The sequence below is a fragment of the Pithys albifrons genome, chromosome 19 (assembly GCF_047495875.1).
Source record: "Pithys albifrons albifrons isolate INPA30051 chromosome 19, PitAlb_v1, whole genome shotgun sequence".
Classification (NCBI taxonomy): domain Eukaryota; kingdom Metazoa; phylum Chordata; class Aves; order Passeriformes; family Thamnophilidae; genus Pithys; species Pithys albifrons.
In genome coordinates, this window is record NC_092476.1 from 4,396,056 (window position 1) to 4,411,529 (window position 15,474).

Here is a 15,474-nt window from a genome sequence, read left to right on the forward strand (position 1 = left end):
GTCTTCCTATACATTTTATCAGTGTTTAATATTAAGCAATTTCTCCATAGTGCAGATCAGAAAGTAGATTCTTGGCCCCTTTCAAGTACAGCTCTTAGGGATGGGAACAAACTTCCCATTCTCTCTGAACTCCCACTGCATCATGTGAAAAACAAACTCAGGCCAACTGCAACATGAGGTCATGCAGCACAGATAAATACGTTCTGCTACCAAGGCATTTAATTATTAAAAACTGTATCCATCAACCAAACCACACGACACTGTCTACGTGAGACAAACAAAGATGAAAAACGTGAACTGGACCTAAAGCATGATTTTCCCTTAGTCACTTAGATGACTTGCTTGTCTGGAAGTCATGATGCAAACTTCCTGTAATGTTCTCTCACTTTCCTGTTTTTCTAGATTATTTAAACATTTGCCCGAGGAGAGACTTTTCAGAAACCTGAATGTTGCTCCAAATTATATTCAAAGTACACTAATTTAAAGAAGATGGAGTGTTATTTAAGTTGTTCTTATATATCTCTATATATCTTACGTATCTTAAGATATAAGGAGTTCTTATATATTTTCCCTTATGTCATCAGAAGAGAACTGTGTGTTCTAGCCACCTTGTCATTTAAAGAAAGGAGGGGTTTAATTCCATCAGTAACTATTATAGAAAACTGGAATCGGAACCAACAATCTGACCTTTGAAATAACACAAGTTTCATTTAGCTACATATAATTGCAAAATACTACAATCATTAAGGGGATTTAACTCATCTACTTATATGGACAACCTCTGGTTTAAAATACAATAGTGAAAAGTGGCTTCAAATGATTTTCCAAACTCAAGCACATAAAAATTATAGTGCAAGTCCCAGAATAATTTACATTCTGCAGTGGGCCTCTCAGAGCACTCATGGCAGTCAAACACAGTGGAAAAATCTCTAAATTCATACACTATTCTGACTGCTGGCATGCTCTTTTCCCTTTCCTCTTACCTCAGCATTGCCTAACCTATCAATCACATTACCTTTTGCCACCCTTTGTCACCTCTACCCCCTCTTTCAAATTAGCAGTCAGCTTCTCAAATGTACCTTCAAACAGTCCTTAGTCACAGTTAAATGCATGTCAGTTCCCCCAGTGAGTAACTGAGCTACCAGTCAGTCAATAGCACACAAAATGGGCAAACTCTGATGGTGAGTAAAAAAGATTACAGTCTACACAAAGTGAATTTGAGAACCTACTTCTGAATTTCCTAAGCACCAGGGACCCCAAGGAGTGATGCTTTCTGTAGTGCACTTGAGAAGCCCACCACAACTTTCATAAGATGCTAAATAGCAGTATGAACACACGCTCAGTTTTATAATCCAACATTTGTATGAATCATAGATTAACAACAAAAGAGTACAGAAAGCTCAGTCCATCTTGATGTAAAAGGAGATGTCTCAAGCAAGCATGTTTGCAGGGAGTACTCCCTTGGTAGAGGATCAGGAGGGAAGCCTGTACGTTTTCTGCAGAATGCACAATATCACCCACAAAATGCCTAAGAAAACAACAAAGCAGGAAAGAAAGATCCTGAGAGTCGTTCTCACATGAGACAATGAAGAAATTGTGATCACTCCCTGGAAAACAGAAGTGGTAGCGCAGAACAAACGTCAGCCACAGAAGTCCATTCATACATTTATGAGAAATAAACCAACACGGTCTTATTACAAGCAAAATTAGTTGAACCAAGATGGGATTTTTTTATCATTCTTTACCAAATCAAGGGTTTCTTCTTTTTCTTTTTATATGGTTTTAATTTTATAGGGAACCTATAGGCGTACCGCACAGATTGTAAGGTACCAGGTCCTGCCTGACCTGGCACCAGGGACCGTTAGGGGTGGGGAAGGGAAACTACGAAGTACCTAAAACAAAAATGTGGAACCCCCCTTTGCCACGTGGCTGGCTCAGTGAACAAAGGAGACGCTCCATCCTGTGTGGAGAATTCTCTACAGGCAATTAAAAAGAGGATGACACCTCTTCCTTTCGGAGAAGACACTTTTTAGGGCGAGACCAGCAAGCCAATGAATATGCATTATCTGACGAAAACAGGCAGGGACTTGTAAGACTACAAAAAGCGCGAGGTTTGAACGCGAGGTGTGCTTCCAGACCCCCTGCGGTTTGAGGTACCCAGGACGCGCGAGAATAAATCTTTCCTTTCTGTTATACCTCCTTCGTTTCATAGATTATTGCCGTCTTCTAAATTTAAGAGAAGGGGAAATTTCTCACACGTTGAAGTGCACAGTTCAGGTCCTGCTCCGCCGGACCTCTGGCCAGCCGGTGCAGCGGCCCCGCCAGCAGGACCCAGTCCCGCGCTGACCCCGCGCAAGCAGCGCAAAGTCTGCGCCTTGCGCAGCCCCGGGGCGCGCACACGCGGCCGCCCTGCGCGGGAGAACCCGTAGCGGCGGGAATGAGTCACGACGGCAGGAGGACCCAGCGCTGTGGCAGGGGAGGGGCGAGAGTCGCAGACCCGCCGCGCCGGAGCTCGGCAGCCGGCTGGACCAGACGGGCTGGGGCGGGTCTGTGCGGGCGCACGGGGACAGCGGCTGCGGTGAGAGTTCGGGCATCCTCGCGGTGAGGCGCGGGACGTGACTCAGGTACTGAGGCGGAGCTGTCGAGAGCGATGTGCGGAGCGCTTGCCTGGCGCACGGGGCCGAACGCCGTGGGGAGCGCGGGGAGAGGGGGGTCCGGGGCCGCGTGAGCCGACCCGAACGCGCCGGGCTAACCAAGGGCGCAGCTCCGCGTGGGGCTGTCCGGACCGGTGGATGCGCCCGAGCGGCTCCTAAGCTTTGGGCGAGTGCAGCTCGGTAGGCGCGGGTTCATCTTTCGCCCCGAGGCTGCGCTGGGCGCCGGTGCGGCGGTGGGCACAACGCCGACTGTCTTCGCACCCCTGGGCGCCGCCTCACGGGGGACGTCGGGGCGCCGTCCCGCTGGCTGCGTTCGTCCCCGTGCATGGGGCCAGGGGAGCGCATCTCTTCATCAAGGAAACCCGCGTTGCCGTACGGGTCTCCAAACGCCCTTACCGCCGTCGGCCTGAACGCGTTGTCCGGGCGCTAAGCAGTGCTGGCGACCGAGCCCCGCTCTGCCCATTACTGGAGAGCGTTGCCCCAGCTTACCCCTTTGGCGGCCGGGTCACGCCTCGGCTCGCGGTGCCGCCTGCCCCAGCGCACGTATGCAGTGCCACCCCGATGGCTCGTGAGACACCCCCGAGCTCGGGTTTTGTTCCCGTCATCCCTGGTCTCAGACCGTTACTGGGCTAGGAGGATCTCCGCGAAAGCCTCGCCTCCGCGGTCCCTTCGTTCCGGCTCACCTGTTTCACTGTCGAACCCTGGGGGGTGAATCTCGGAGTTCTTTGTCACAGCGGCGACCGCACGGATCCGTCAGACATGGTGGCAGCCCCGGGCATGAACTCCATTACTCGGTTCAGCGAGCTGTCTGAGAACGGTGGGGCGCCTCCCTGGGCTTCGCGAGCATCATGCTACGTGCCCGCCCCGGAGCGCCGCTCGGGCGGTCGTGGCCGGGGCCGTTGGCGGAGCCACAACCGCCACCTTTGTTTTCCCGACCCCGCTCCTGCCCCGCGCCGCGGCCGCCGCAGCCCCTTTCCAGCTCTTGGGAAGGAGTCCCATTTTGCCGCTGCTCGCAATCCACGGGGAAGGGTCTGTGGCTTGCCTTATTCTAAGCGGTTCCGTGAGGAAAAAGTGGACAAAGGCGGAGTTGAATTGCAGCAATACATCTCCTCGCAGGCGCAGACCGTTACCACTGGTTGGGGAAATGTGCTCCTCTGGGGCAGCGGATTTGCGTGCTTTTTGGGCAAAGCAATTGGAAAACCGTTTAGTTTAGGATATCACAGAGTAAAGCGATGTATGTTTTTGCAATGGGCATTTCAGAGGAAGCGGTGTGGCAGTCAGCCGTTTTAAAATGTAAACCAGAATCTGTTAGTACAGTACACCTGTTGTGGTTCAGTCAGAAGTATAACACAAGGTATATTATAAAAATATTAAGACATTTTCAATTGTGACTGAAGTGGGAATTCACATATCTCAGGGTATGACACCCTATTAGGCAGCTGCACTGTCCAAAGTGATTGTGTAAAATTACACCTCTGAGCCAGATGATCTTTTCTCACTATATTCAGCTGTATGTGCTAACCTGGCTTGAGACACAGTGCATGTGCATGTGAGTGCTTTATATATCAGGATCAGTTCCATGGTATTCCACAAAAATAAGCACATGTGTCCAGTTGGTGACAGGACTAGACCCTTAATTAGCACTTATCTAGCTCTGTCACCTTTTAGTTTTATACTAGACAATATAAGCACACTTCACTATAAACAACTGGCAAGAATTTCTGCTTTTCTAAAGCTTCAACACATTGCAAAGCCACCATAGCTGCAGGGCTGAAATTAATTTTCATGACACATGAAAATGAGTTGTGAGTATTCAACTGAAGTTGGGGTTTTGCAACTTATATTTTTGAAAGCATGTGGAAAGCAGTCAGATGATTCCAATAAAATGGAAGGCATGTTCTCTGATTTTCAGGTGCTCATGTGATGCTGATATTAATGCACTTAAGGTAACAGTTGTGGTGTAAAAAAACCCTGTAGGCTTTAGAAAAATAAATCCACTGCTCCAGAAACTGGAGACATAGATACAGTTGATATAGATACAAGAACCATGGAGGTTGTTAATGCTATTGTTATAGTACATTTGTTTTCCCAAGTAATGTAAAGAGCAGGGTTCTAACTTTTTTGTTACATAAAATAAACAAACAAATAAACAGGCACAACTTTCCCTGGAGAGCACTTTACCCAGATAACAGAACCTAGACTAGTTAGTGTTCTTTGCTACACATAAAATTGCAGTGTGAATTTACTGTGTCATTGCAGTCTGCTCGCAAATTGTGACAAATGTTACTGTGGTGTAGCAGTGAACACTTAGACATTTTCAGACTAAATGGGGGACTGGAGATTGACTGACAGTTAAGTGTTGCTATGGAACATGACTTACAGCTACAGACAGCACAAAAGTGTCCTCGGAGTTTTGAGAGAGAGGTGAGAGAATGGTGAAAGCTGGGAAACCCTTAAGAAAGGCAGTGGATCCGGAAAACTGTCTTTGTTAACACAGGGGAGGCCAAAATGGGAGAGTGGAAGCCCCTGTGGGGGGGCTTTGTGGGGAGAACAGGAGGTCAGGGTAGGCATTGGCACATACGGTAATAGTTTTGTAGGGAACAGAAGTTTGCAGCAGCCTTTGGAATGAATGTGTATTTAAGCAGGTAAGCCACAAGAAGTGCACTACTGTGTTATACCAGTGGCCCATCAAAATGGCTGCTATGAAGTACCTGAGTTGTAATAAATAAAATTTGATTTAAAGATATATGCATTAGTGTTTAGGGAATCAAGAAAGACTTTAAATCATGCTGAATAGGCAGATGTCAGTGATGCCAATGCACAGGGTAGTTGTTCTATATATGGAGGGATGTCACAAGGGTCAAGAATATTAAAATATTTTTGCAGAAGTGATCTGCATAATTTCAGTAGAGTTGGTTAGTCTTAGGATTCTTCACTCAAAACCAATGATAACATACATATCTCGTTTAGTCTGCTTAGATTTTAATACCCTTGGGCTAATATGGGAGGTTTATGACTGTCTATTAAAAGCAGTGAATGCTTTTCAATGTATTCATACCCCGAACACCCTGTGAAGAGAGAATAATTATTTTCACTCCACAAATAAGAAGCTAAAGGAGGATCTCTACATTTCTCAGCTTAGATAATTTTCCTTATTTTGTAATTATTCAGTTCTTAACCTGGTGCAGTTCCAGACTGAACTCCAGCCTGAACTGGGTTCCTGACCTGGAAGTTCATGTTTTATTTTTTATAACCATTTTTTATTTGTATCATAAGAATTCAAGGTTGGGTAGATTTTTGCCACAGTTAGAAGAAATTAATTCTTCTTGAGAATGGGAAGTTCTCAAGCTATATAGGTCAGCTTACATGCTCACAAATGTCCTTTCTACCCATACCACGAAGTACTGCTATGTGGCCAATGAGAGTATTGGTTAAACACAAATAATAGATCTTGCTATTTCTTGTTGCTCCTTTTTATAATACAAATGTTTCCCTTTTATAGACATCACACCAAAACAGTGCTACCTACCATCACCTAGTACTTCCTCCTGAGCCTGTACTAGTTTCCATAGCAACAGGAAGATAGTATCAGGAAGATGAAACCCCACAGATTTAACTACGTTTGCTCCCTTTGTTTTACACATTACCAGAGCAAGGATCCATTCACCACAGAAGGAATCTAGAACAAATACTGACAATACTATCATGTCTCTTTTGGAGATACGAAACTGAGCTGCAGACAGCTAAATATAACCTTCTGCCTACAAACAAGGCCGAGCTAGCAAAAGCAGAAAGCAAAGCAAGCTGTTGCAATAGTTAATTCAGCAGCCTCCTCTCTTAGCAGGCTTTGACAGCATCCCAGCACTGAAGCGAAATCATAATACAAAGTTTACCTGTGCAAATCAACTGCAAGCCCAGACCTTATAAAAGCACTACCCTTGTTTGCATACCTTACATGGGAATCTCTGCACTACTTCCTTATTAGTTCTTAAGGAGGTGAATACTGACTAGCCTAGTAAGGCACACAGCAACAGGATGAAGTGAATCTTCTGCTATATTTACAGAAAAAGGGTTAATTTCCTTCTGGTTGATAGTATTTTAATTTTGGTATGTTAACATGAAGCACAGATGGACAAAACCAAATGAATAATATTGATGGTAGAATCATAGAATTGTTTAGGTTGAAAAAAACCTTAAAGTTCATCTTGTTCCAAGCCTCTGCCATGGGCAGGGACACCTTCCACCAGACCAGGTTGCTCCAAGCCCTGTTCAACCTGGCCTTGGACACTCCAGGGATGGGGCAGCCACAGCTTCTCTGGGCACCTGTGCCAGGGCCTGCCCACCCTCACAGGGAAGATTTCCTTTGTAGTATCTAACCTAAACCTACTATCTGTCAGTTTGAAGTCATTCCCCCTTGTCCTTGTCCATGTGCCCTTGTAATAAAGTCTCTCTCCAGCCTTCTTGTAGCCCCTTCAGGCACTGGAAGGCTGCAATATGGTTACCCCAGAGCATCCTGTTCTCCAGGATGAACAATCCCAATTCTCTCAGCCTTTCCTCGTAAGAGAGGTTTCTTTTTGATGTGTGTGCAAATATAAACCACTCTTAAAAGGAAGGCATTTGAAGATCTGCTATGCTGGTTTATGCATATTTTTAGTCAAATGAGGTAACACATGATGGAAAGAAGAGTAAATGGATGATACTGTTTGTTTCCCCATAGGCTTATTTTTATGAAATGCTGGAAAGTAGGCCAGGTTCCCTCACATCAGCACGTCTTGGTCTTTCATCACAGCAGAACTTAAAACTGTTCCTCATAGCAAAGATGGTAAGTCCCGTAGGGCAGCTAGAATAGACTTCTCTCTTTTACCTGCTGACTTGCTCTGCTGCGCGTGGAGGGACGGCCGCGGAGAAGGATGTTGGTTCCCCCCCGTGTGGGGGCCGGTCCTGCGGCTGCCGCGGCCCTGCCCGCCCCTCGCCCAGTCACGTCCCGCACGTCTCGGTGCGGCGGCGCCGCCTCAGCGGGGCACGCGGGGCCGCGGCGGGCCCGGAGCGCGGGGCTGGGGGCGCTTCTGTGCCCTGGAGAGGCTCGAACGGTTCTCCTGGGGAGGGAACAAGCGAGCCCGGCCGGAGCGCGGGGCTGGGGGCGCTTCTGTGCCCTGGAACAAGCGAGCTGCCAACGGGCTCTTGACGGCGCTTCCTCTGAGGGCCGCTCGCCGCGTCAGATGGCGCGGGGGTCCTTTGCTGTCGGGGCTCTGCACTGTGGGGCTGCAGAGCCTTTTGAACACCCTCGCTGTGGACACAGGAAAGCACTGTCGGCGCCCATGTGCAGGAAGCAGCACGGGGGTGGAGTGCCCGTAACCCACTGAATATCCGTATCCAGCACTCTTAAGTAGCCTGGAGAGATTGCTGGGTGCTATTTTTTAGCGAAGCATGTTCATGTGTTATACTAACTTTATGTTGCTACTAGGTATTTAATGCAAAAGAACAAAATCCCCACAACCAACATTTTTAACATTCACTCCCAATGAAATGTTCTGACAGTTTGGAAGCAGCGCAGGTGATGATTCCTCCTACCCCCTGGATTCCTCCAGTTTTACATCTTATTCCTGTTCTTTATATATTTGAGCCGAGATACTTCCATCAGCATTTTGCCTGTTATCAATACTAGAGAGCTGCCACTGTCACAAAAGATTGCACTTTGTGCAGCTACTCTGTGCTGTCTGGTTATTCCTTTAAAAAAAGAGAAATCCTTAATTGAACAATGCTTTATACCTTGTATCAAGCTGAAGTTACTGGGAAAAACAATTTTGAAGAGTGGACAGATCCCAGTGTCAGGAGTCTTGGCAGAGATGCATCCTAGGGCTTACTTAGCTACCCAAAGCCTGCTGCAGAAATTGCCCAGTCTACCAAGCTATATTTTACTTACTCTTACAGCACTCAGCAAACAAGCCACCTGTGGCCTCAGACACCTCAATGACTGGTTTTGTTGAGGTATTCTCTTTCCCTTCTTGTTAAACCATTTTATGTTCTGGTTGTGTAGACTTATGATGAATTGCTTTATGTTTGTATTTGATTTCCAGAAAACAACAGGTGAAGCTGGTACTATGAGACTTAACTGTCCTCATACAGCCCAGGGTAATAGAACAGCAATAGTCATGTGGCCAGATTTATTTCTCTATCATGTATATAAAGTTGTTTCTTCCAAGAAGTGGGAGTGCTGTTCTAAATGCCCATAGTAGGTATGTCCATACAGGCCTATTAACCATTATCCATTTGATGCTCAGTTGTCTAGACCAGTCTGCATCAGATCGTTGTGTATATTCAGGTTCTGAAAAGGAGATATAAGAAGTACATTGTTCCCAATTTATAACAATCACTGTACAAGCCTATTCTGTTGAAAGCAGAAGTATTCTTCAGTGATGAACACGCCTGATGTGCAACTGTGCTTGCACTCCTCTTTTAGGTACTATCATAGAAAACACTGACACAATAGGAGTAATCAATTGCACTTTAAAGAAATGGGCAATTTTTTGTACGTGTAAGATTTCATGTGTAACTTGTTTGAAGCTCACTTCAACATTTTCAAGACTTCTGTGCTACAGAGACCCTACAAAGTGCTGTGATGCAATTCCTCTCTGCACTCTCCCCATACAGGGACACTTTATGTGCCTTTTCTGTATCTTTTTTCACCTTGCATCTCTCTAAGACTTCGTAGCGTTACACATTGGCATTTTATTTTTTAGCTGCAAAGCTGCTTATGACTGCATATAGAAGATGTGAAAAATTAGATTCATCAAATATTAAATTTTTTACTGATAATGTAGTAACAACAATGGAAAGTATTTACTTCAGGCAGGCAGTGGTACTGAATTGCTGCAGTTTACTAACTCCCAGCATCCACAAAAACTGCCTGTGCAGATTTGCTCTGCAGTTCCACTTAGGTACTTGCTTGATGGGTGTCAGCTACTGATAGCTCACAAGCATCTCAAGGGATCCGTGTATCTCTTCAAGATAGCAGCATTAGCAGGCCTGTATGGCTGTCCTTATAGGAATAAAAAGCCAGGCTGATTAGTCCACTGTTGCACAGAATTCCTGTGATGCGCCAGGTCTCCTACACAAATAGTCCAGGAGCTTCATGTAACAAGATCTTGTAACAAAAATCCCACAGACTTTAATACAGTAGTTAACACATAGCTGTAAAAATTAAACACACTCCTGACCTGCTGTAATGGCTTCAGTTTTCCTATAAAACTGATTTGGTTGAAATCCAGTTTTGAGTTTGAGTGCTGTGAGAGGACATTAATTTAAAACACAGATGTGCGCGTCTCCTTTTTATGCATTTTTGCAAGATTTGTAAGAACTGGAAAAAGGAATAGTTACAATTGTAGTGCATCTTCATGACTTCTATTTAAATTAGTCCTATACCCAATTGTAGTCCAGTTTTTGCTGATTTTGGTAGATAATCATCTCAATGTCTATAGACACTAATTGCTTTTTGTTTCTTAGGGAACACGCAAGCTTCATCATGGGAGCTGTAGTAGCTGATGATGGTCCATCTGGTGTTAAAGCCCCTGATGGAGGCTGGGGCTGGGCTGTCCTTTTTGGCTGTTTTATCATCACAGGATTCTCCTATGCCTTTCCTAAGGCAGTTAGTGTCTTCTTTAAAGAACTTATCCGGGAATTTGGCATTGGATATAGTGACACTGCATGGATTTCCTCCATTCTCTTGGCCATGCTATATGGAACAGGTGGGTAGATATCTGTGTTTGAAACAGTATTGTATCATACAATGAAGTTGGTAAATCACACAGCCATTTATAGCATGTATCATGTCTGCCTATCATGACTTGCGTACAAGTAGAGCATTCCAAAGAAGAATTACTATTAATCACATAAATCAAAATGTTATTTAAATCCAGCTTGGATTTAAAAGAGTCTCTGTAACTCAGTAGTTATTAAAGATGATGAAAAAGAAAAATTGCACAGCACTCTGAAGACAGAAAAGCTAAGTATTTGACTGTAGAGGAAATAATCATAGAGGCTGGAAAGACCTCGGACCTTTAAGATCATTGACTCCAACCATAAACCTAACACTGTGAAGTCCACCAAAGAACTGCAAAGTGACATAAAACCAATTGCCAAAGTTCATTTATTTTAACAACTCTAACTTGCTTTTCTTGCCTAGGTCCACTGTGTAGTGTATGTGTCAATCGCTTTGGCTGTCGTCCTGTCATGCTGGTGGGTGGCCTTTTTGCCTCCATGGGCATGGTGATAGCTTCCTTCTGCACAAGCATTGTTCAGATCTATCTAACTGCAGGTGTCATTACTGGTAAGTAGTGTGCATTGCTGAAAATGACTTTTGTCTTAGCTTCAGGTTGAAGTTTTCTGTAAGTGATAAACACCTGAAGCATCAGGATCACCTGAACAGGTTTTAATAAAGCTGGCAGATAAATGTGGAATTAAACTGTCATTTATTTCTGCTATCCATGTTTAATAGCATGAAGTGTAATCATAAAATACAAGAATATTATGGAGGTGAAACGCTTTAAAAATGTTACCTTAGATTTCTTTTGTCCATTTGGAATAAAACTATTTTCATTTATGTCATGAGTCAGAAAAACTTGTAATTATAATGTCTTTACTAGTGATATTGTAAGCCAGCATTAACTTTTATGTACCCTCTGTTACAGGTTTGGGTCTGGCACTAAACTTTCAGCCCTCACTCATCATGTTAAACCGTTATTTTGACAAACGGCGGCCCCTGGCCAATGGGCTCTCTGCTGCTGGGAGTCCTGTGTTCCTTTGTGCTCTCTCACCACTGGGGCAGAAACTGCAAAACGAGTATGGCTGGAGAGGAGGATTCCTTATACTGGGTGGGATGCTGCTCAACTGCTGTGTATGTGGAGCACTAATGAGACCTTTGGAGCCACCCAAAAAGTCTGAAGCTACCAAAGAGCCAGCTGAGAAGAAAGTGAAGAAAAAACTTTTGGATTTCAGTGTGTTTAAAGATGGTGGTTTTGTAATCTATGCCCTAGCAGCATCTATCATGGTGCTTGGCCTCTTCGTTCCCCCAGTTTTTGTTGTGAGCTATGCCAAGGATTTAGGGTATCAAGACACCAGAGCAGCTTTTCTTCTGACTATTCTGGGATTCATTGATATCTTTGCTCGGCCTATTTGTGGAATAGTAGCTGGTCTTAAATGGGTTAGACCACGCTGTGTCTACCTCTTCAGTTTTGCTATGATTTTCAACGGTTTCACAGATCTCATGGGCTCTATGTCTGTTGATTATGGTGGACTGGTGGTCTTTTGCATTTTCTTTGGCATTTCTTATGGAATGGTAGGGGCTCTTCAGTTTGAAGTTCTCATGGCTATTGTTGGTACGCACAAGTTTTCCAGTGCTATCGGCTTAGTGCTCCTGGCAGAAGCTATGGCTGTTCTAGTTGGTCCACCATCAGCAGGTAAGTATTCCATTCAGTTCAGAATTCAAAATCACGCGCGTTGCACCAATTTACACAAAATGTAAGGGAGCAGTGAAAAGGATGTGAGCCACTCAAGAAATGCAGATTGTGCCAGAGTTGCACATGCTTCAAAGGCTTTCTGCAGTTACACTCTGAACTAGACCAAGAAGAGGTGGGATTAATCTTCTCCTTGGATCCGTATCAGTATTGGTTAAATTGACATCTGGAGATGCCACTAAGTCTCCTCTGAAAGCCTGCACTGAAGCTCTTATTGGTAGTTATCTGACTGGGATTCAGAATATGAAATCTGTCCATTTTCTTTGGAAAGTACTAGGATAGTTTTTCTATATGCATGGTAGATTTGGAGGAGGAAAGAAAACACAGAAGGAAGCAAAAAAAAAAAACAACCAAACCCTTACAAGGAGGACTATAAAACTGAACAGCCTTAAGGAAGGTAGACTGCTTCTATTGCCCTTGTCTCACAACCCAAGAATAAGGAAACATGACAAAACAGTCAAATTCCATTAATTTGAAGTAAAAATGAAAATTAATTACTCATCAAAGAATACAGATCCTGAACTGAAACACACTTTGCTTCCCAAACCCCAGCAGTTCATTGCCATAAAATGTTTACTGTTTACACCAGACACTAAAAAGCATGAAGTATTTTTATTGTGACAGAACCCCCATCATGAGAAATCCAGTACTATGCACTACTTCCTCTGATCTTTAGGTTGAGAGGCACTTTCTTCACATTCTCCTATCTGATCTTTCACATCCAACAAGTCCTATGAAAATTTAACTTTACTAAAGTGTCAGAAACATAGCACTTGTCTCATCTCTTGCATATAAAGGCTAGGCTTGTTTGATTTCAGTTGAATTACATGACTGTGTGTGTGCACGGCAGAGGATGTGTTTTGGGATGTGATATAATATCAGTGACTTAAATTGAACTGAAATAATTGAGAAATACTTTGTTATAAACTTGTTAAAATCCTATTTCAAAAACCTTGCTGATAGATAGTCATGGTAATTCTAGACAACAGTAATTTAAATGTTTTAAAAAAGTAGAAAATATTCACTGCAAGATAATCACTTTTGGTAATTACCTGGAATGTTGCCTTTTTCAGGAAAACTCCTGGATGCAACAGGAAGGTACATGTTTGTTTTCATTATTGCTGGAATTGAAGTTACCACCTCAGCACTTGTACTGGCCTTGGGAAATTTCTTCTGCATTAAGAAAAAATCAGAAGAACCACATACAAAAGAAGAAGTGGCAGAAAGAGAGGAATTAAACAAATCTGAAGACAGAATTCCTGAAGATGCCAAGGTGGACTCTATTGAAGTGGAGCAGTTTCTGAAAGATGAGCCTGAAAAAAATGGCGAAGTTGTAACTAACCCAGAAACGTGTGTGTGAACACGACAGGGAACTGAAAAGTGTTTAGAAAAGAAAGATTTCCAACTATTTATTTTAGAAACAACTAGTTTAGGGCTGGGTCATCTGCTTTTGTAACTGGAGGTTAGTCAGCTCATCAGATCTCTTTGGAAGCTGATTAGCTGGACAGCCTCTTATCAGAAAATCAGCTTCATCAGTAAAAGATGGAGCATTGTGGTTATACTTTTTATGTAAATTAAAAAGCTTTTATAAACACAAGTAGGCTCTTGCTATGCATCACCAGAAGCTGCTCACTTGAAGAGACATAGGAAAAGTATATTATGTTTTCAAACAATATTGATGAAATTGTTTTGTTGTATGGCTAAATATAATTTCCCTGTGTTCTTTGTGAAGGGAAAAAGAGTTTGGGATGGAGAAAAATCTCAGGAACTTAAAAGTCTTTATTAGGTTTTTGAATTTCTTACCTTTTTAGACTTTTTAGATTAATTAACTCAGCCCTAGTTTAATTTTGGTAATATCTGTAATTTTGACTTACGTATTTCTGAGTTCTGTCTAAACCTTTAACCCTTGTAATTATCATCTGGAAATCTTGTTTGTGGAGAAGCACATTACAGATACTGTCCTCAGCAGATCACACAAGTGGTACTCTGAGGCAGTACTAAAAGAAAAACAATGAGCAGAATTGATCCTGACAGACCTTAAGCAAAGAAAATCAGCCTACATTTACATATACTGTTTCCCTAGAGCATTAAAAATATTACACTGAAAAGTGACATGGTGAAGACTGACACGGTTTAGTAGAATATTCTGAAAAAGTGTCCATTTTATATATAAAAGAAATGGTGCAAGTTTCCAGATATCCTATAAATTACAGCGGGTAGACTTAGGGAAGAGACTAGTTTGAAACACGTTAGCCAATGCAAAATGTAAAATGCAATGTTAGCATCACAGGAAGCTCTTCACATGTTTGGGTTTGGTTTGGTTTTTGTCTTATTTCCCGCCACCCCCCCAATTTATCCCACTTCCTTATCCTTTTGCTTAAACTTGTGGAAGTTCAAAGTGCCACTCCTGCTGGCTGAGGAAGCTTAACAGAACTGCCGATCGTATTTATGACAGCATTGCACTGAAATATAAAAGGGAGGCAAAAGGAAAGCATTCTACTTTTTTCCACCCAAACACACCCAAGAAATGTAACTTTTCTGTACAAAATCATGCCACTGCAGCTCACCTTTCAGATCTGCTTACAAAAATCTGTCCAGGATTTGTGACTGCAGTAACAATCTTCAAAACAGGCTAAATGTAACAGATGCAGTTTTCTTACTGGTAACAAAGGAATACGGACTTCCAGGTGCCCAAACGGTTCTGCTTAATTTCTGAAAACTTAAAGACGCTAATCCCTTAAAACCCTATATACCTTTTAATTAACATCATTAATTGTTTCATGCTTTACCTTTTTTAACAGAAACAAAGTGCTAAAACCATTCTCTAATGAACTATCTCAGATACCAGCTTCCATTCCAGTAGTTTCTTCAAAATGGCTTTGCATTGTTAGGACAACCTTGCACAGAAATTGAAAAGTTAGGAAAGAAATTAAAGAAATGGATGCTGCAAATAAACTCATTATTTTTATATTACATGTACTGTGTTACTTTAAAACCTTCTATTAATTTAGTGGCAGGAAATGCAGTGACATTTCCCAGTTACAAAAGCTTAGTCACAGGACTTAGCTCCAGTTTGCTAAAGACTAAATTGGTCCTTGAAACACAACAGTGGTAGCTCCAGAAGGCAAGAGAAAAATTGAATCCATTCTATCACTAGAAGCTGCTTCAGATGAAGGTCTGATACAGCTTTCAGATTGGAGTTCCCTGCTCTGTTTCAAAAAGCAAAAACTAGAAATGTTTCCAAAGGTGAATTCAGATTCTCAGATAGCCATTTTTGTCTTCCTGTGGTTTTCTCACTGGATTTCTTT

General features: G+C 43.1%; 1 protein-coding gene across 2 annotated transcripts; it reads left to right on the forward strand.

Moving 5' to 3' along the window:
- Positions 1–2,476: 2,476 nt before the first annotated feature.
- SLC16A3 (solute carrier family 16 member 3) lies at positions 2,477–15,136 on the forward strand. Of its 2 annotated transcripts, none has more exons than XM_071573327.1 (5): positions 2,477–2,624; positions 10,158–10,399; positions 10,837–10,980; positions 11,342–12,109; positions 13,240–15,136. In XM_071573327.1, exons 2-5 carry the CDS (start codon positions 10,177–10,179, stop codon positions 13,524–13,526), a joined length of 1,422 nt encoding a protein of 473 aa, XP_071429428.1. In that variant the 5' UTR covers positions 2,477–2,624; positions 10,158–10,176; the 3' UTR covers positions 13,527–15,136. The 2 variants fall into 2 exon arrangements, with proteins under 2 accessions (XP_071429428.1, XP_071429429.1); XM_071573328.1 differs by lacking the exon at positions 2,477–2,624 and adding an exon at positions 7,246–7,476.
- The last annotated feature ends 338 nt before the right edge of the window (positions 15,137–15,474 follow it).

Coding starts and splice junctions, on each gene's coding strand:
- SLC16A3 (XM_071573327.1), top strand. CDS start 10,177: ATGGGAGCTGTAGTAGCTGATGATGGTCCATCTGGTGTTAAAGCCCCT. Junction 10,981..11,341: donor AACTGCAGGTGTCATTACTG/GTAAGTAGTGTG, acceptor CCTCTGTTACAG/GTTTGGGTCTGGCACTAAAC. Junction 12,110..13,239: donor AGTTGGTCCACCATCAGCAG/GTAAGTATTCCA, acceptor TGCCTTTTTCAG/GAAAACTCCTGGATGCAACA.